This window comes from Cajanus cajan, chromosome 2, assembly GCF_000230855.2.
Source record: "Cajanus cajan strain Asha chromosome 2, NIPB_CcT2T_4, whole genome shotgun sequence".
In the NCBI taxonomy this organism is placed as follows: domain Eukaryota; kingdom Viridiplantae; phylum Streptophyta; class Magnoliopsida; order Fabales; family Fabaceae; genus Cajanus; species Cajanus cajan.
In genome coordinates this window covers 60,617,588-60,637,865 of record NC_138518.1, presented here as the reverse complement: position 1 = coordinate 60,637,865, position 20,278 = coordinate 60,617,588, and the positions used below count along the sequence as shown (strand labels likewise).

The following is a 20,278-nucleotide window of genomic DNA, read 5'->3' as shown; positions in this document are numbered from 1 at the left end:
TATTTGGTGTAATTATTTACAAAAAATAATTTCACAAAAAAGTTATAAAAAAGAATAAAAACTAAATAAAAGATAAGTATAGAAAATAAATGTTTTAGAAGTAAAACAGTTATATTCAAAAATCATATATCGCCTTACATACATACATAGATACGTGTATATATATAAACACGAGTGGCACTGTCTTGTTTTATTAGGATAAATTTTCTCAATTGACCATTCCTTAACGTTTAAAGAATCCTGCACATTAAAAAAAGAAGAAAAAAAATACTTCATGATCATAATCATTTTATTATTATTTACTTTAGATTTTATATTTTAGGCAATAAAGGTAATAGATCAGAAGGTACAAAAAATTGTGGAAGAGGTTGTACTTAAAGAAGAGCTTAAGCATGATGAATTCACCATTAAACACAAATTGAGTACTTGACTAATTAACAATACGAAAATATGGACAATTTTTAATATCAACAATCAGCAATTTCCACTTGCAATTCAAACTCCAAATAAGATCAATTTGGCGAGTCATGAAAAATCCTAGATAAGAATATTATGGATCAAGGGACCGAAAAAATTATTTTACACCAGTTAGTTGAGTTCTACAAATATTTTGCATTACTCAAACTAAATTTCCATTTACACCTTGATTCACATCAAAAGTTGTCAGGAAATTTCATAGAGGAAACACTCCAAAAGCCACACCAAGAATACCCACTATATTAGCAATTATGGTATCAAAAGCCTTTTAGTATATCATGGACACCATTTAGGAGATGACTGAGTGTAACATCTAACAAAATTCACCCAGTCTCTACATTTCTTCCTTCCTGTCAGTTTCTAATGCTTGAAATATCATACATATATAACCTACAAATAGTCCCTAATATTCTCTGATCTAGATTTACACATGGAGGACCCTTTTGAACGCTTCCTAGATGATCCTGTACCTGCCACACTAGCTTTTCTTTTTTTAAGATCACCATTACTTAGAGAATCAAGGGCTGCTTCGCATGTTTTGCTGTACTGAACAACATTGGTCACAATGGCATAGGTAGTGACATCACTTCTAGGTGTCAAGATGGTCTTTCTCTCAATAACAGCATTCTGACCACATCTTGATTCAAGAACTGCCTTGTCTCTCAGCTTTTGGAATATGTAATCCTTATCAAAGTCAAAGCAGTCAGTTGAAACCTGCCACAATGAATTTTCAGGCAAGGCATTAGCTAGAACAATTCACCACAGACAAATTTTATGCATAATGCAAAACATTTTTTGGATGAAAAAGACAAAAAGAGTGGGATTTTTAAATAACAAATGGTGTTTCCCAATCTTACATTGTCACTTTTCATTCACCTATTATGGAAAGTGAGACTGAGACATCATATGAGAAGATAGGTAAATGTTAAGCAACACATCTCACCTTAAAATCAACAGGGACATCAATTTCAAGGGATGAGCAACCACAGCCATCACTGAATTTGAGTTTCAGAACCATTTCAAATGCTTTGTTATATGCTGTTCTCCTGAGATATCAGTCAACCAAATAGTAAAGAAGAGAGTGCAAGCCATGACATCTATTATGAGAATCTAAAATCAAGCAACCCAATGAAATGAAGAATTCTGTTACCATAATTCCAGAATTCACCTAGATTTTCACAATTCTTCCGAAATCAGTTTTATCTTGTCTAGTTCATAAGCACCAATAAACTGTAAAAAAATTTATCAACACAGAAAGAAACACATTGCATAGTGTGTGAAAACCTTTTAAGCCGAAACGGTTGCTTATCCAGAATAGCTGCTTTGTAATCTTCCCTGTCCAAGAAGGAGATCTGCAGTACAAGGACAGATACGCCACTCAATATCTAGCCTTCCCTTAATTTCTTTTACACAAAAAACATGAGATTGATGAAGGGAGTGAAGCTATTCCAATCAAGAGGTTACAAATTCGAACTAGAAAGATCCATTCTTACTCTTAAAAGGAAACAAGCAGGGTTGAGAGAGAGACTGAAAGGAGATATAAAGAAGGAGAAGAAGATTGACAAAGGAAAACAGAAGTTTGGAACAAGGGAAGGCACAAGAATGGTTTCATCACATCTCTCGTGAGTTATGAAACCCCAAACCAATCAAGAAATTAGAGTAAATGTAAATTCCCAATATATTATTTAGTTCCATATAACTAACAACCCTGATATCCATATTCTATACTTTCATCCTATTTCACATAAATTTCACCAATAATAAGTAATGAAATGAGCAAGGAGTCCACCATCAAGATTCCCAAAAGTACAGAATGAGAAAACTAGGAATGAAGTTACTATTTTTGAAAACATTAATACACCACAAAAGTCAGGCAAACTTGAAAAGTGGATATAAAAGAATACAAGCAGAAAGACATTCAACATATGAACTCACCTCAACAGACTTTATGAAAGGCAATGCCGCTCTTTGTCCATGAGCACTAGCAACCTGGAGAGTCCAGTTCACATATCTTTTATCTGTGATGAAGTTAATGGACTGTGTAAGACATATATATCAATGCCACGTGAATAGGTAGTCATTCCAGTATGTTAGTATTTTGGTTGAGTAATATGTAGGCAGTATTAAACCAACTACGAGATTATGAATTAGGCAACCAATTTTCACAGACAGGATAAAATGTGTTGATAGAGAATATTAGGAATAAGAAAACAAATTAATTCTATTAGGTCAAAACGAAGCTTCGTCCGGTAATTTTGACACAACAAAAAATCTGAGGCAGTTGGTTTTAGTTTAGAAGAATGATGCTAATTGTCAATATAATAAAATACAATAAAAGTATAGAATCTTCCTTATTGGAGCTAGAAAGCTGTATTAACAACTTAAATATTTTCCTGTCATAACATGTAACAGATTGAAACTTATCAAGAGTTTGTTAGGTGGATCCATGAATACAACTTGTGATTTTCACAACTTACTAGAAGCATGGGGCACTGAGGAATCAAGATCACAACCTCATGTATCTTTATGTGAGTGTTTGTATTAAGATATTGAATGATTTTGAATTCAAGAACATGCTGAGATATATCTTAAGTTACAATCATTGGTTACCGATGCTCAAAGCTTGCATTAGAATAATCTGGAAAAGATCAATCCTGACAAATGGAGAAATCTGCATATTAAGCTGGTCCATCACGCCTGCAACTACCTGTTCCAGTAGAATTAATGCAAGTTAAAATGAATTAAAATATATCTGTATTTATTTATTATGACAATTAAAAAAAAGCCACTTATCTACCTCAAACTGAATCTTAGAATATGAAAATATAAAAAATTCTCAAAGAAAATAGATAAGGATTCATGATTTGAAATGTCATGTACATTAAGAAATTGGACCACAGAAGAATTCAGCAACATGCTGAAAAAGAGTTGAATGATTGCTTAATTTCTTTTTCTTTTTTTTAAAAGAAAAAAGAGCTCCATGATTGTATTTTTAACATTGTTCTCATGGAATGCAAGTAATATGCACACCAGTATCTGCCAGTCTACCTAATCAGCAACATTAAACATATTCATACTAGATAATCATTTTAAAGTATAATTATAGAAAGGTTACAAATTATATCAATAAAGTTTACTAAAGGATAAACTACTGCTAAGTCTCTGCATGTGCGTGTGTTTAATTTTATAATATAAAGCCCGTAACAAACAACTTCCTTGAACTCCAAATGAATGGAATTGTAGTCTTGAGTGTTTGACACTACAAGTCATGATACAAACAACTTTAAGACATGTACTTATCTCTACCATAGGGTACAGCGTTTTTTTTTTTAACAACAGTAACATCAGTGTAAACTTAAACAGAAAAAACTAAAAAAACAATGAAAAGAAAACATCTTCTATAATAAAGGATTCAGATCATTTACCTTATCTACAAACCCATGTATGACTAAACAGGCTTTTTTATCCTTTGGAGTTTTCTGTGGAGTTCAAACATTTATAGTTTAGATGTTTACCATAATGAACAATCATATAAGTATGATAGATAAAAAACTCTGAAACATAATAGTCAGACAGCATGTTCATGGATGGAGTTGATTCATAATACAATAAATACTTTACTTTGATAAAATCGTAGTTCTAGCAACCATAAACATCCCACAATTTTAAGACATTCTATTGTAACAACGGCATATCTTATTGACTGCATAGTAAAATATTCTATACCAAATATTATTGACTGCATAGTAAGAATGATGCAGACCAGAACCGCACAGCTAGATTCAACAAAATTTAACTCAACAAGAAGTTATGAGAATCTATTATATCTGAGCCTTAATAAAAGTAATACAGTGAAAGAACTCTTCTACTGCCACAGAGCCAAGCTACTACAGAGAGCTATTGCCCTCCATTCATAACTATTTTAATATTTTCCATGTAATACCTCTGTATTACCCTACATTCCCACCTATATACTGCCACAAACTACAAATCAGTAATAACCTTCCTTTATTTCTTTCTGCTAGCTCAGCAGTCAATTTCTCCCTTTATTCTTCCTAGCAAGTGTCAACTCTCCAAACCTTGTTGAGCCCATGTGCCAACTGATGTAGCAGCTGACCCTTTGGACACTATTGAGAAAAACCCAAGTCCCACATCGACTAGAGATTAGGCAATTGAATAGTATATACTATATAAGTGGAAAGCAACCCTCACCTTACAAGCCGGTTTTGTAGGGTTGAGTTAGGCTTAATCCACTATTCTAACATGGTATCAGAGCCATTTAGATCCACTTTAAAAATGGGTCACCCACCATTGATGCATGCCTCATAGGTATGAGGGGGTGTATTGGGAAAAACCCAAGTCTTGCCTATCCTAGATCATTAAAAAAGGGGAAAAACCCAAGTCCTGCCTATCCTAGATCATTAAAAAAGGGTCACCCATCATTTATCCACGTACTAAGCCCAATAGTGCTGGACGTGAGGGGGTGTATTGGGAAAAACCCAAGTCCCACATCGACTAGAGATTAGGCAATTGAATAGTATATAAGTGGAAAGCAACCCTCACCTTACAAGCCGGTTTTGTAGGGTTGAGTTAGGCTTAATCCACTATTCTAACAGACACAATAATCCATTTTGGGCCAAAAGAGATAATCAACTAAATACTATAGAACTTACATGTTCTACCTGTGAAATTTCGATTGCTAATCTAATAAGTGGAGCTTCAATAGCATAATTGTTCCCTCATAGCAAAGAGCAGCAAATTTAACATTTTTTCTTTGTTAAAATTTTATTAGCAAAAAAAAAAAGAGTAGAAAATAAGAGGTCTCCACCTTGTAAACAGAAAAGAAAACTGCATTCTATAAGTTAGGAGAGGGTGTCAAACTTGATTAACATATAGAATTTAGCTAAGACAAAAGGGGCAACATACCTGGAGATTTACAATGACAACTTTACCCCCACCACGAAGTGCTTTCAGAGGCAAGTTGCATGCTGGAGTTATTTGTAAACTGCATTGAGATTTTAGCCACCATATATCAAATATCAAATGAAAAATATAGCAAAGCAAAACGTTTTCAAATGATAAGGAAAATTGGTGATGCTCAGCTCATATTGATATTCCCTTCAAAGACATGAAATATGCCGACTTATTTTTTAAGTTGGTTAAATGAAACTCTATCATAATGTGGCCAATCATTCGTGATAAAACAAACCATACAAATCCATCAACAGTAAATTCCAATTATGCTGTAAGGTTGCCCCAAAAGTAGTTAGATACTTGTTGGACTTGGCCACACATACCACAGTTACTGGATTCTACATAGTACATATAACTATGTTAAAGAGGATTCAGGGACTGTTCATTTTGGAAGAGACTGAGCAAAACCTTTAGATCACTTCCACTTATTACTCTAATGCAAGAAGTCAGTTTCTCAGTACACTTCAGAATTACTATGAGCGGTAAAGATTTTGCTACAAAACTTGAGCCAAAGACCTATTCTATTTTTTTTACCAATTTAATAATAAACAGTTAAGCTCCTACAAGTGTGGACAAACAGGCAAGGAGAGAGAAATAGACTTAAGGATAGCAAAGTACTGAAAAAAATAGAGGAAAAATAAAAAGTAAAAAAAAATTCTTGCAGTGATAAGAAAAAGGTCATGTTATTACCTTGTCCCCAAGCATAACACTATATCTGCCTGTTTGCAGTGCTTCTCAGCAGGATTCATCTCCTTTGGAGGCAATGCATCCTGTACATAAAAGGACATAGACATTGTGTTTTGTTTCAAGGGAAACACTGATATGCAACCAAAAAAGTTTATCAACATGTCCGTAATCATCTTCCCAGACAATAATTTTCACAAATATTAACTGAAATCAGAAATTAGTATGCACAAATATTAACTGAAATCATCATGCACCTAGCTTTTGCTTCAATTGCTATTTGCCCATTTCAGCCACTATATATATGTACAAATGATGCCTAAGACCCATTCATCCTCAACAATTAACTATCCAATTTCATCTATGGCAAAAGTACCATCATAAAAATCAAGACTAGTATGCATAAAAAAAGCAACCCTGACAATTGCTTAAAATAATCAATTACTTATTTACCAGTCACTGAAATGATTTATTAGAATGTCCCCCCACAACTAATGGATCAAAATCTAGCCACAATACTAAAACACCATGTTATGGATCCAAATTTAAAGAAGGTTAAATGAGGGACAATGGTAGCTAGTAGCAAAATGGAGAAAAGACAGATTATTTCATAATCTGTTGATTTTAAGCAGAAATCACTTGCATTTTATATTGAAAATTTAAATAAACATTACAACATTTAGTGAGCCAATGTTCCTCCTATCAGCATGGTCAACACTAGATCCATGGATAATTTTATTTATCTTTGAGCTCAGGGATTGTCAAAGGTGATTCATAATTGTATCCAGTCTCAGAAAAAAGCAGCAAAAAAGTTTGTCTCCAGTCAATATCTCGAAGAAAAATAAGTCATATTATTCTCTTCAATTGCCTATAGAAGAAGCAAGGGCACAATAGACATGTAAGAACATCTACTAACATCTCAGACAAAGTGCATTAGTTATGCAATTGCAATCATGATTTTGTGGCCAAACATTTATATTATGAAAAGCCATATTGCAGCACAGTTTATGAAAATTGGATTGGTTTAAAATTCTATTTCAATTTTCAATGCCAACAACAAAATTCATGTGACTCAACTTGCAACCAAAATGAATCATAATTGATTAAACTCAACCAAATTACCATCAAGCAAATGAAAAATGTAGTACCTCCCAGTCAAGGACTGTATCCTTAAGTTTTGTCCCACATTTGGCAACTGAACAACGCCTTGATGTTTCCTTTAAACCGATAGTTTCTACCTCAAAATCACGGAAGTACCTTCAAGAGGTGTCAATTATACAATTATATTACAATTCTTTTAATACATAATGTTTTAAAAAATGACATGATCTAAGTGTACATAAACACCAATAAAACAGAGCTATAGAAAAAAGAGCATAACTATAAAAATTCACCCAAAGGTGGCCATGTAGCCCTTACAACAAGAGCAAGCTGGATATTCTTGATAGATATAAGTTGTAGTGTGCAAAACTAAACTTTGAATCTAAGAAGGCATGATAGAAAAGACTAAAATAGAAATGAACCAAAGTCACCATGTGATTGACTTAATGCAAGAAATAGACAAACCAGGCCAAGTCTGTAGCAGAATCTACAAAGATAGTATTAGAAATTAAAAATGATTAAAAAAAAATAGAAACTACAGGATAGGACTTTATTGATGAAAGAACTGTAGTTATTTTTGTTTTGCTGATAATTACTAGCATCTGCATTATAAATATTCATGGAAGAAATTTGATTGAATATGCTAGAGTAATTAAATCCTACTAGTGAGCAATCAAATCTTACTCTGCTCCACAAGAAGGGCATGTCTCCATGAAGGAATTCCCGTGCAATTCAGCTAGTTTCTCCCTTGGTATTCCAGATCGAAGATGGAGACCATCAACATTCTACCATAATAAAATAAAAAGATGGCTAAACCAACAATTCGACAAATTAATACCTGTGCACCAAATTACTTCAGAAAGATAAAAAAAAAAAAAAAATTACATATCCAAAGAAAGTGAGAATATACATAGAATAAAACACAATGACTTACCTGACTAATGACAAACTTCAAAATGCCAGCCTTTTCTAATTCAACCAGAGCCATGTGTGTCAGGCTTGGTGCTGCACGATGAAATGGTAGTGATGCTTCGGGCAAGGCTTTACCTTCACGCTGCAACAATAAAGATAATCAGATGAGAAGATCCCCATATGAAGTCCATAAACAAGAAGAAAAAAAAAAAGAAGAAGATTCCAATTCCTGAAAGAATGAGTACCAACAAATAATAATAGCATCTAACTTTCATTTTTATAGCTTGGCACAACTCTTATCAGTTATTATATTACGTTGTGCCTCATACTGAGGTAGAAAAATCTATATTCAAAGTTCAAAAACACCAGCCTCTTTCTTTTTGTTGGAAGACAAATTCATTACAGACATCATAAAAGACATTACCCTTGTTAATTGTTAGGATTGACAACAAATTCATGTACACTGTAAAGAGGATAAATCAAGTGCTAGTGAAACTAGAACAATAAATACTATATTAACTGCTTTGAAGGTTCTTTTTAGCAAGCATAAGCATAATGGGAACTTAGGTTGAAATTGCACATATCCCAATTCCTAACAAAAAATTTAGTTGTTCAAAAGCCCCTATCTTGATTATGGGATACCTTTTATTTCAATTTATAGAAACTAGGAAACATTATCCCCTACATAAGGAAATACTATTTGAATCAAATCAAGTTAAAACTGTTAGAGAATACTATTGTTTAAGTATTGGAATTAAATGAATTCAAAAACAGGTGCACTATATTCTTCTGTTCACATCACTACAAAGAAATATTATGTATATTTACTACAAACTGGTCAAGCAACTTCTCTACTATTAATATAAGAATATATAATCCTAAATTTAATGACACTGCTCATTCACTAGCATATACATTATAAATCTGATAGAAACTATTAAGATAGTCTAGCATAAAAAATTAGTATAATTAATGTCACTGTTCTCATTCATTAGCATTTACATTCTAAATCTGGTAGAAACTGTTAAGATAGTCAAGCATACATTCACAACTTGGTGAATCACCAAAAGGTATAAAACTTTAGGAGTCATTCACTTGAGTTTTCATATTTTGTTTTCACTTTTTAATTACAAAACAATCACCTTATTTTTAATTTGTTTCTTGTTTTCAAAGATTTGTGTAGGAAATAATTACAAAACAACATTTTTTTCTTTATTCTGTTTCCTGTACAAATCTTTGAAAACAAGAAACAAATTTAAAACAAGGTGAAAATTTTGTAATTAAAAAGTGAAAACAGGAAATGAAAACACAAGTAAACAATTCCTCAGTTTTGATTATAGTATAAGCACTTCCAAGCTTCAAAATCATCACCTGAAGTGTCCAAATTCCCTTGGGACCTCGAAAATCAGGAATACCACAAGAAGTTGATATTCCTGCACCTGTAAACACCACAAGATGCTTACTCTGCATGTAGAAAAAGAAAACAAATTAAAAAAGATTGATTATATAAAAACTTATAACAGAGAAAGGAAACTCCCCAATATCAACATTTGCAATTGATACCTTTTTTATCATGATAGAAAGTTGATCTATCTGCCAAGAAAGAAAAGTTATGTTAACATTTGAAGCATTAATTTTGGTCAAGGGTAGGTAATGATTACCTTTTATTACATAAATGTACACTCTTTACAATGAAATGAAGGAAACTTGTCACGAGATGATAAATTGGCATACTATATTCTAATTCAAAATAAGAAAACCAATTGAATATTTGAAAGAAAATTAGCATAGAATATGAAAGTATAAATCAAGAGAAATGGTTGAAAGAAACAGCATAAAGGATTCATGTCATAAAATTTAGTGACCATTCATCATAATAAAAGGAATCAACATTCAATAAATTTACTCAAACATTCAAAAATGCATATCTGCATAACAGTGTACTGAACACATTTGTGGACAAACCTAGATAAATACCATCAATAACCACAAAAAACAGGAACATTACCCTTCAAAGCATCGCTGGCAACAATTCATGTATATTGAAAATTGGGAACCTAATCTTAAAACAAATACTCTTGCTTAATAATTCTAATGATTATGGTACTAAAGCCACCTGATAATGAAACTATAAATTGTAATGGCCTAGCTGATGATTCTATTATCATACTTCTTCCCTGTCGATATGGATAACGGATCTTGATTAAATCATACTCAGAAAAAGGTAACACTGAAAGCTTCATCCATAAAACAATAGAAGATAAATGGCATAACTATAGATGTATCTTTCAGAGTATCAAATAAAAAAGTATTTACATATACAATTAGGTTGATATCAAAAGCATTTTCAAAAGAAATTGAAGCCTTTCAGACTTTTACATTGTACCAAAATCATACATTGGGTAGCAACATACGTTCATCATTGGCAGGATATAATATATCTCCGAGGTACAAAACCCATTTAACTGTCTAACAGTGAACAGGTTTGGATCAACCAACAGCTGACAAAGCTAATCAACATATCAAATTGCATAAACAAATATATTCAATGTGTGCTACCTCTGGATCCTAAATCAGTGAGCCCTTTCTAAACTGTTGAATAAAGAAAACCTAAAATTGTATTCATTTAATAATTTTTAAGATGGTAATGACAACCCTAGCGCCAATGAGGAAGAATACAAACAGAAATGAAAAACTTATACAACCCCCAGCAATATATCATCAAGGACAGTTTCAATTGGGGGGGGGGGGGGTGGATTGAAATTAACCCCTAGGCTATCCAACCCAAATCACACCTCAACAGGGAAGCAATTGATACAAAAAAAGCAAAACACAACTTCCCTTTCTGATGAAAACCATACTGATAAAAGTAATTGGTTAACATACAACAATTTTATGCAAGGCAATAGGGCATGTCTCACAGATATGCACAATAGCACTAACATGATTAATCATCAACGTATTAACCAATATCTATTGAAAAACCTTCTCACATTGAGGTGAAACACAATCCAAAAAATACCTAAGCTTCTACCTGATCAACATTTCAATGTTTCAAAGCATTTTTCACTCGATCAACACTCTTGTTCTAGCTCACAAATTCCAAAGCATGGCTTTAAGATACAGTCGGCGACCACAATTTTGGCCGCAACATCAAGGTTTTTGGGCTCACAGCGTCGCAACCACAATTGCAGCCTCATTTGTCCGCAATTTCTCACAATGTCAAAGATCGTGACAAAACCATGACGGCGAATGCAATTTATAACTTTGTTCCAAAGTGTTAGTCACCCTAATCCAGTATTGCAAACACTCACTAAGTCACAATCATACATGTGATCACAAAAGTACCACTTAATTCCATCCAAATTTCAGCATAATCAACCTAACATAAATTAAAGCCATTATCAACCAATCATGCAGCACATAACAACAAATAACACCAAGCTCCATTTCATTGAAGTGAAGGGCCTTTCCATGTAGCACCCCGTAGACACAAAAACTTCACACGAGAGATCAACATCACCCATCAAAGTTATCACAGGCAATAAGGGCACAAGGGCAAGCAACAGTGAGAACAAGAGCAACACATAGAAGGTTCTAGAAGGAAAATGGAGACAAGGGACTCACTTTTTCTCGCAAAACGTGAGATGGGTCGAAGTATTCGACCATTCCAACGTTGCCCACATCTTCTATGTAGGAAAGCTTCTCGGCATACCCCAGAGACATGGTTGGTGACTCAATGTGTTGTGCTGCAAGAAATTCACTCGAAGTCCCTCACTTTCTCCCCAAGAGGAAATTCAGAAGTGTGTTTTGTTCTTCAAACAGAGATAGAGAGAAAAGAGAAGCATTTGTTTCTTTTAAGGAGACCCAAAAAGGCCAATGTACTCTCACACACTATCATCCCTCAAAAACATTATAAAGCACAAACGCATCACAACATTTAATTTCAACTACTTCTCATTTTCTATAAATAGTTATTATCATTTTCTAATATTTTTTTTAAAATTCATTACCCTCTTTTTTTAAAAATAAATAAATAAACAAACACTTCCTTATTTGTTTTTATGAAAATATAGAATAACTCTTATACTGTCGATAAAAAAAAATAGGTATAATTTTTAGAATAGTTATTAAAAATATCATTAATCTTATTGATCATACATCTTAATGTCTAATCTAGTAATGTGATGCATACATTATTTTTTTTATATAAAATTATCATGAGTTTAAGAAGAGAAATGTACCGTCAACCAATTAGAAATAAAAATATAATTTTAAAGATAATTATTATAAAATTAATAAATTTATAACTATTTACACTTTAAATGTATAAACTATTTTTCTTAGAGTATTTTATAATATGTTTAATAAAATATTTAAAAAATTTATAAGCTCATTTGATCATTTTATAAATTAGTTCGATTAAAATAAATTTATTTAATATGATAACTTATTTTAGGAGTTTGTAGTTTATTTTGTAAGTTAATTGAAATAGTTTATAATTTTTAAATTCTGAATTTTTTTTTCTCTTTCCTTTTAAACATCTGAAATTTATTCAAAAAAAAATCACCCTTTTTATCCCTAAATAAAGAAAATTAAAATTAATGGAAGTTTTTATTAAAATTAATGATAACTTTTAGAATACATAAAAAATAATGCAAATTAAAACTAATGATAACTTTTAAAATATATGAAAAAATACAAAATAATATATTATTAAAAGTACATTAAAATTTTGTGACTCTAACATTCAAATGTCATCAAATATGCTCTATGAAAATGATAATGTATTTATTTATTCATTTTGACAAAGATTCACTCTTATTTTTAAGTATTTTCTAGAAATAGGATAAGGACCATTAAAATTTTGTGTCAGGATATTATTATTTGGATGATCATACTCATCAAAAATTAAGATTGACACATCTTATACTTCTCATGTATTATATACATCAATGTAACCATTCATTAAGATTTTGTTGGGTCATATTTATTTGTGATTTGTGACGAAGGTATTCCAAAAGCTCATTGAACATTTTTTTTTTCTGCTTTCTTGGTGTCAAATAAACAATTTTTATTTTCTCTCCTTATGACATTGAGATTTTTTCATGAATGCAACACATTATGGGTAAATGTCATCATATATATAGTATCCCATGTATTGTAATACCAAAAGAAATTAAATTGTAATTTAGGAGCTTATTCTTGCAAAATATCATTAAACTTAAAGATATTAGATCAACTAAGATGTTGATGTCATTATTTGAAGTATTAACACCAAAGAATGAATGTCAAATTCACAAATCCTTTGACACTACTATTTTTAGGATAATAGTAGGTTAATTGTGATCTCTTCAACAAAATTGACTCTTACATGTTATAAAATATATTTTTTTTGTTCTCAATACTTATAAAATATAACCAATATTACCTAACATAATAAGAAAATCATACCCATCTACTACTTTTTAATAGATGTTTAATGTTTTAGTGTTAGGCCTTCTGAAATACTTGATTACAAATACCTCATTCATTCCTTTGACATACTTGTCTAAGCATTCTACTAATGTGTTTTTACTATTACGTATATGTGCTCATCTACACTATATATCGTTGAGTTATAAGTCAATTGCAAGAGTGTATTTATATATATAACAATGAAAGAGTCATTCTACTAAGTGTGTCATTCTTTTTTTGAAATTAAAATACATATTACTCTTACCAAGTTCTTTTGCGATGTGTAGGAACACGTCTTCACATTTGAAACCTTTGTCAAAATTGATTTCTGGTGTATACCAAACTTGCAAGAAATAATCACAATTTTATGATATGAATTATTTTACAATAAAGATGTTACATGTTGTTGCATACATTTTATTATATATTTAAGTAGTTCATATCCTTTAAACTTTTATTTTAGCTCTTCACTGGGACCTAAATCATAAAGATTCGTTTGAAAGATGTGGATGGGAGTTAAGAATTTCACACAAGTAAAAAAAATAGAAAATAGTAAAACAAAGTCGTGTGATGTTAATTGTAAACAGTAAAAGTATACATAAGGTCCAACAAATCATTTCATCCCACAACTATTTTAATTTTATCATTTTGCATGTATCTCTTTCTTATAATCTCAACCTATAATTTTATTATTTTGTGCAATTAGTTGTGATATTGAAATTGTCTTTATCGTCACATATTTGTCCTTAATGAGGATATCAAAATCCTTCAAAGTTATCTATTCTCTTTCTCCGCCTCTTAGTTAGACTTTAGTCTCCTTAAGGCATTTTTTTATCTTCTAGAGTCATCAATATTTGATCCAATGACTCTTATATTAGCTTAATCTACACAAGGCTGGAGTTATAAGATGGTCTAGTGGTTTCGGGAGAAGGACACAAGGCTAAAGAGTGATAAGAAGGGAGTGTGAGTTTGAATCCCCTAGCTAACATAACACACTAATTACTAATATTTATCAATAAAAAAATGCACAAGGTTGAAAAATGATTTTTTAGATTTTATTTAATCTTCCTTTTTGTCATCTTTTTCTTTAAGGAAATGATGTTGGGTCAAATTCACAATTTGTTAGCATGATCGACAGAGATGATATGTGTACACTCCTAAAACAAATATATTTGTTCTTTTTGAAGAATCCTTACACGCTCTGAATTTCATTTAGGATTACTTTTCAATTATCATTTTGCATGCCTAAATTTGAATGTTTTTCCTTCATCTTGATTAAAAATTGAAAATTCATCATTCATGATATTATTCTCAAAACTACCATTTTTCTTCCTCAAGCGACTTATATACAGTAACTGGCAAACTTTTAAATCACGTAATTTATCTTTATCCAACAAGATTTTAATGCAATCATTTTCTTCCTTTCCTCATGACTATGATGTTCATTATAATTGTCTTTGATTTTTGACTAAAATCCATTTTTTTTCTTTTGATCAACCCCCTAATTAGGTCCTATAAAGCACTCAACCATGCTTAAATTAGTATTGTATCATCTTCTACTGTAAACATTTTGTTTAGAATTTCATAATCACTTAAGCTTTGTTCATCGACTGCAATATTTTCCAAGTTAACTTTTTTATGAAAATTGAGGAATTTAAAACTCTAATATATGGATCCATTTGATGTTTATAATTATTGATTGGAACAAATATTGTCACTAATTGAAAGGAATATAAGCTTTAGTTAATATGTTGTCTCTTGAAAAATTTTGTTTCTCACCTTTGTAATTGTTTTCTATTAAGTAAAAAGTAATTCTTTTTTTTTAGCCTCTCTATCTCTTCAAGTACATTCTTTTTGTCTTACATACTTCTTAGATACCTTTATGGTATCAGGGCTTTATTCCTAAAATGGGTGCAACTCTTGGGTAATGCTTTGTTGCTCAAACTTTTGTAAATCCTACAGCAATCAAGTTGAATGAAGAAAAAATTTGCCATGAAAAGAACAAGCAGTCTTCTCCATCAAAGGCCAAAAACTCCTTAAGCATATTCAAGAATCTCCTAATACTTAACTAAAAAAGATGAAACCAAAGGAAAAGCCAATGTAAAATACACAAACTGGGAACAATAAGATCAACTTCTTGCTTCTTGGCTTCTAGCTTCCATGTCCAAGAGCCTTCATAAAAGAATGGTTGGATGCGAGTATTCTTTTGAAATATGGAAGAAACTTGAAATATCTTGAAATTTCAAGATATTGGTGCAATGATTGTGTTGGTACATTTTTATTTGTTTCTTTTGTTAAGAATAAGATATTTAGCCTTTAGTTTGTTTTAGTCTTATATTTTGTTTCTTAAAAAGTGACATTGAAAATCTTCATACTTTTTTCTTTCCATTTTATCTTTTTTTTACTAATAAATGAATGAGAACATGTTTAAGGCTAAAAAGCTCTTGCATAAAAACAATAGAAATAAAATCTAGGACTTTAGCTTTTTAATGATAACGTATATTTTTTTAATGAAATTTGTAATTATAAATAAATATAATAATTTTAACCCATGCAATAGTGTGTGTTTATTAATTGAGTAATAATTCTACCTTTAATATTACTTAAATTATAAAAATTTATAAAATAATCATTTTCTATTATAAATTTTTGTGCATAAAGTGTGAGACCCTCCGCATCTCTTTCCTTCCCTCTCAACAAACCAAAACTTCATTTTTCACTCTCACTAGCCTCTTTGGTCTGATCTTGTTCTCTTTTCTTCCCCAAGCTGAAGTTGTGAGCTAAGGTGGTGCACATCTCGTGGAGCTTGCTGAGGAACGGAGCTTTCTTTTCTCCTTCTCCATTTTCTCTTTCGTTTCTCCTTCCCAGAAGCTCGGATTCTTTGCACAGAGGTAAGGGAAGCTAGTTCTTGGCTGTGTTGCATGGAAAATGAGTTTAGAAACTCATTTGTAGGCTAATGATTGATGATTTTGGCTGTGATTGAAGAAAACTCGTTTTCGGGGTTTTCAGGGTTGGGTGAAAATTTGGGGTTTTTAACGATTTGTGGTTGCATGTTGTAAAAGATGGTATTTTTTAGTTGTTTGGTGAAAATGTGATGTTTTGGGCCGATTGCATGTGGATTTCTGGTTGTTTATGCAGGTTTTGGAGAAATTTTTGAAGTTTGGGGGTTGTTGCTGAGTATCATGCCGGGCGCAGTTCTTGGCGCCGAGCGCATGACCACCAGAGGGCTCCATTTGAGCAAGCCCGCCGGGCGCAAGGGTGTGTGCGCCGGGCGAGCTTGAAAATGTGAGCCTCTAGATGGCCCACGCCAGGCGTGGTTGGACCGCGTTGGGCGCGATATTAGTAAGTGACATTGCTTATGGATTTCTGGTGTGGCGTCGGGCGTGACTTCGTCTCGCCAGGCGTGGAGACTCCTTGGGAGTCTCTGCCAGAGGTGGCGTTGGGCGCAATTGGTATTGCGTCGAGCGTGAAACCTTGGGAAGGTCTCTGCCTTCCTTGCGCCGAGCGTGGGATTGGCACGTCGGGCGTGTGAGACCTTTTGAGGTCTTTGTCTCCTAGCACGCCAGGCGCAATGGGAATTGCACCGGGCGAATTTGAGCCCTGATGCTCTCTGGTTGGGCCACGCCGGGCGCAACCATGAGTGCGCCGGGCGCAGATGGGATGTTGATTTATATGCTGTTATATGCTGATATAGGGTGTGAATTGCTGATAGATGTTGATATATGCTGAGCTGAGTTAAAATTGATGAATATTGTTGTGCTGTTAGATGATAATGTTGAATTATAATATTGTTGTGCTGTGAGCTATTTAAGCCGTGCTATGAGTTGTTTAAGTTGTGTTTTATATTATTTAGTTGTGTTGTATGCTGATATTGTTGTATGTTGTGTTGTGCTGCATGCTGATTGTTGAGATTTCCGTTGAAACACTTTTGTTAATATTTGTAAATTCGTTTAATTCTATCAACGGTCTCAAACACGGCAAGTATACCGGCCGTTCAAGTAGTAAAAATATCGTATCCACAGGGATTAGAAGGTAATATAAGCATTTATTAACTATTCGTGACTAAAGAATAATTCCAATTTCATAGTTTGTGCAGTGAATGCAAGGTTGTGACTATTGGAATGAAAGTTGTAAATAAATATTGTTTTGTGAGTGGAAAAGGTAAGGAATGGTATTGTGGTATTGTGAGGTTGTGGGGGTCAGATTTCACCAAACGTAACACTAATGTATCCTTAATCTCTTGTTGAATTCATTGCTTAGTCAACCCATAAGTTTACTCAAACCTAATCCCTTAGAGAAAGAGCCTAGGTGCGGATATTGAATATCAATCCCTTGAGTACCCAATATCTACACCCGCATTACGGGCTAGGGTTTAAGACTACTGATGGGTCAAGCTCTATCCCTAGATACAATCACCACTAGGCATATGTTTCAGAACTAGTTTCACAGGTTATTTTCCAATACCCATGGAACCTTAAATCATGCAAAGGGTGATCAATCCAAAGCAAGCATTAAGAATAGAAACAAACACAACAAAGAATAAAACAACATGTATATATATCATTAAAATCGTAAAGATTACAATAGAGTACGTTGGTTACATCTAACCCCACAAAATGGGTGAAACCACTCAACAAAGAGGGCAAATACAAAATAGAGATGAAAGGAGGATGAAGAACCGAAGGAAAGATCCGCACACGGACGATCCCAAGCCCTGGGAATCCCTTCCGCAGCTCCTGGAGGCGCCCAATGTGAGAATGGGGGAGAAACCCTCGAAAATGGCTTCAAATACGAGCCTGGGAGGTCAGATTAGGGTTTCGCGCCCGGCGCCTAAGTCTTCGCGCCCGGCGCAGCGTCTTCTGAGCACTTTCTGCCTCATTATAAGCCCGGCGCAATTACTTTTACGCCCGGCGCAGTGTCTTCCAGAGGCTTTCAAGCATTCTCTGCCTTAGAGCAAGCCCGGCGCAATTCTCTATTAAGCCCGACGCAATTCGTTCCAGAGAGTTTTGAGGTACTCTCTGCCTCGATCACGCCCGGCGTGGTGGAGTCTCGCACCCGGCGCATGTATGACTTCCAGAAGTCCACTGCTCTGTTCTTCTCAAGCCCGGCGCGGCGTCATCTTACGCCCGGCGCATCCACTCTGCTCTGCTCCTTGGCTCCTTATGTTTCCAATCCCAAAGATCTTCAATCCTCAAATTTCTAGCTCAATACCTGCACAAAAAATGAGGTGTATTAAGGTATTGTTAGCTAAAATGGGTTAGCTATATCTGCACAAAAGATGAATCAAAAAGGGAACAATTATCTTGCAATGGTGCTAAGAATGAGTAGAGTTGTACAATAATTCTCATTCAAAAAGAGGTATAATTGAGACTTAACACTGATATAAGTTGTTGTAGGCCGTAAGGCTGAGCTGTTGTAGGCCGTAAGGCTGAGCTATTGTAGGCCGTAAGGCTAAGCTGTTGTAGGCCGTAAGACTGAGCTGTTGTAGGCCGTAAGCCTAAGCTGTTGTAAGTCGTAAGGCTGAGCTGTTGTAGGAGATCTCCGAGCTAATATGCGTGACGACGCATTGTGTGTTTACTGTTGTTTACTGCTATTATTGTTGAATGATGTGAGATGTATGTTGTGATATATTATATGCTGATGTTGCTGAACCAGATGATATGCTGCTACCTGTAACTGATTTTAATTCTTGTAATTATATGTGTATATGCTGATTCCTTTCACTAGCTTACCTTTTATGTTTTCCATGTGGTTTGGACTGCGATGATCATACTATGTATGGGAGAAGAACAGGGATAGGCTGGTCTTGAGGCGGATCTGCAGCTGGCAGATGGAGCTATACTTTTTGATGATTTTACTGTTTTAGCTACTTAGTGTAGCATTGCTAGATGTATTTTGTATACTCTGATTTTTAGCCCCGGATTGGACCTTGTGTATATATTTTAGTAGCTTATATATATATACTTGCTCTTTTCTGTGTGATGTCGTGGTGTTGTGCTGTGTGTGACGGCCAAGCGAGTCGTTACATAAAGTGTAATAAATTTATTGTATTACATATGAAAAATAAAAATACTAATGATTATCTATAACATTATTTGAATAACAATCTATTTTTACTATTAAAGTTTAATGATTAGTTATTTGTTAGCATAAATTTTTATGCAGGGTTTTTTTTTCAAAAAAAAGAAAGTAAAAATGAAAGTTGTTATCTTTTGATAAAATATATATATATTTTTAAAAATATATGAAACAATTGATAGCATTAATTAAATATTAATTCTATCTTTAACAACATTGTGAGAGTTTAAATATTATTCATTTGCTAGCTCAAATCCTCATTTAAAGCTCATTTTAAAATTAAAAATATAAAAGAAACCTTTTTCACACATAAAAAAAAGAAAAAAATGTTTTCCCTTCTTTTCATAAAAATAAAAAAATAAAAAAGCAAAAGATAAATAAAAAATCATAGGAGTAAAATAAATATTTATAAAGTTAACAATTTTGTGAAATTAATTAAAGATATTATTTTTAACAAGTATTGTAAGGTATTAATACTTTCCCTACATAATTACATAATTGGCTTCTAAATCCAATTTTTGTTTCAAAGACCATTTTTCTCCAAAGGATTTCAAATGTTTTTTCCCCAAGATGAAATAGTGGTGACAGTTCCATT

At 32.9% G+C, this 20,278-nt stretch overlaps 1 protein-coding gene across 1 annotated transcript; it reads right to left on the bottom strand.

Moving 5' to 3' along the window:
- Nucleotides 1–695: 695 nt before the first annotated feature.
- On the bottom strand, nt 696–12,057 carry SRT1 (sirtuin 1). The gene is made up of 14 exons (XM_020377265.3): nt 11,776–12,057; nt 9,712–9,741; nt 9,520–9,612; nt 8,171–8,290; nt 7,921–8,021; nt 7,284–7,392; nt 6,142–6,221; nt 5,404–5,482; nt 3,903–3,956; nt 3,088–3,184; nt 2,413–2,495; nt 1,762–1,829; nt 1,421–1,523; nt 696–1,191 (listed from the first exon to the last, which is right to left on the bottom strand). The coding sequence occupies exons 1-14, from the start codon at nt 11,872–11,874 to the stop codon at nt 868–870; spliced, it is 1,440 nt and encodes a 479-aa protein (XP_020232854.1). The 5' UTR covers nt 11,875–12,057; the 3' UTR covers nt 696–867.
- Nucleotides 12,058–20,278: the final 8,221 nt, after the last annotated feature.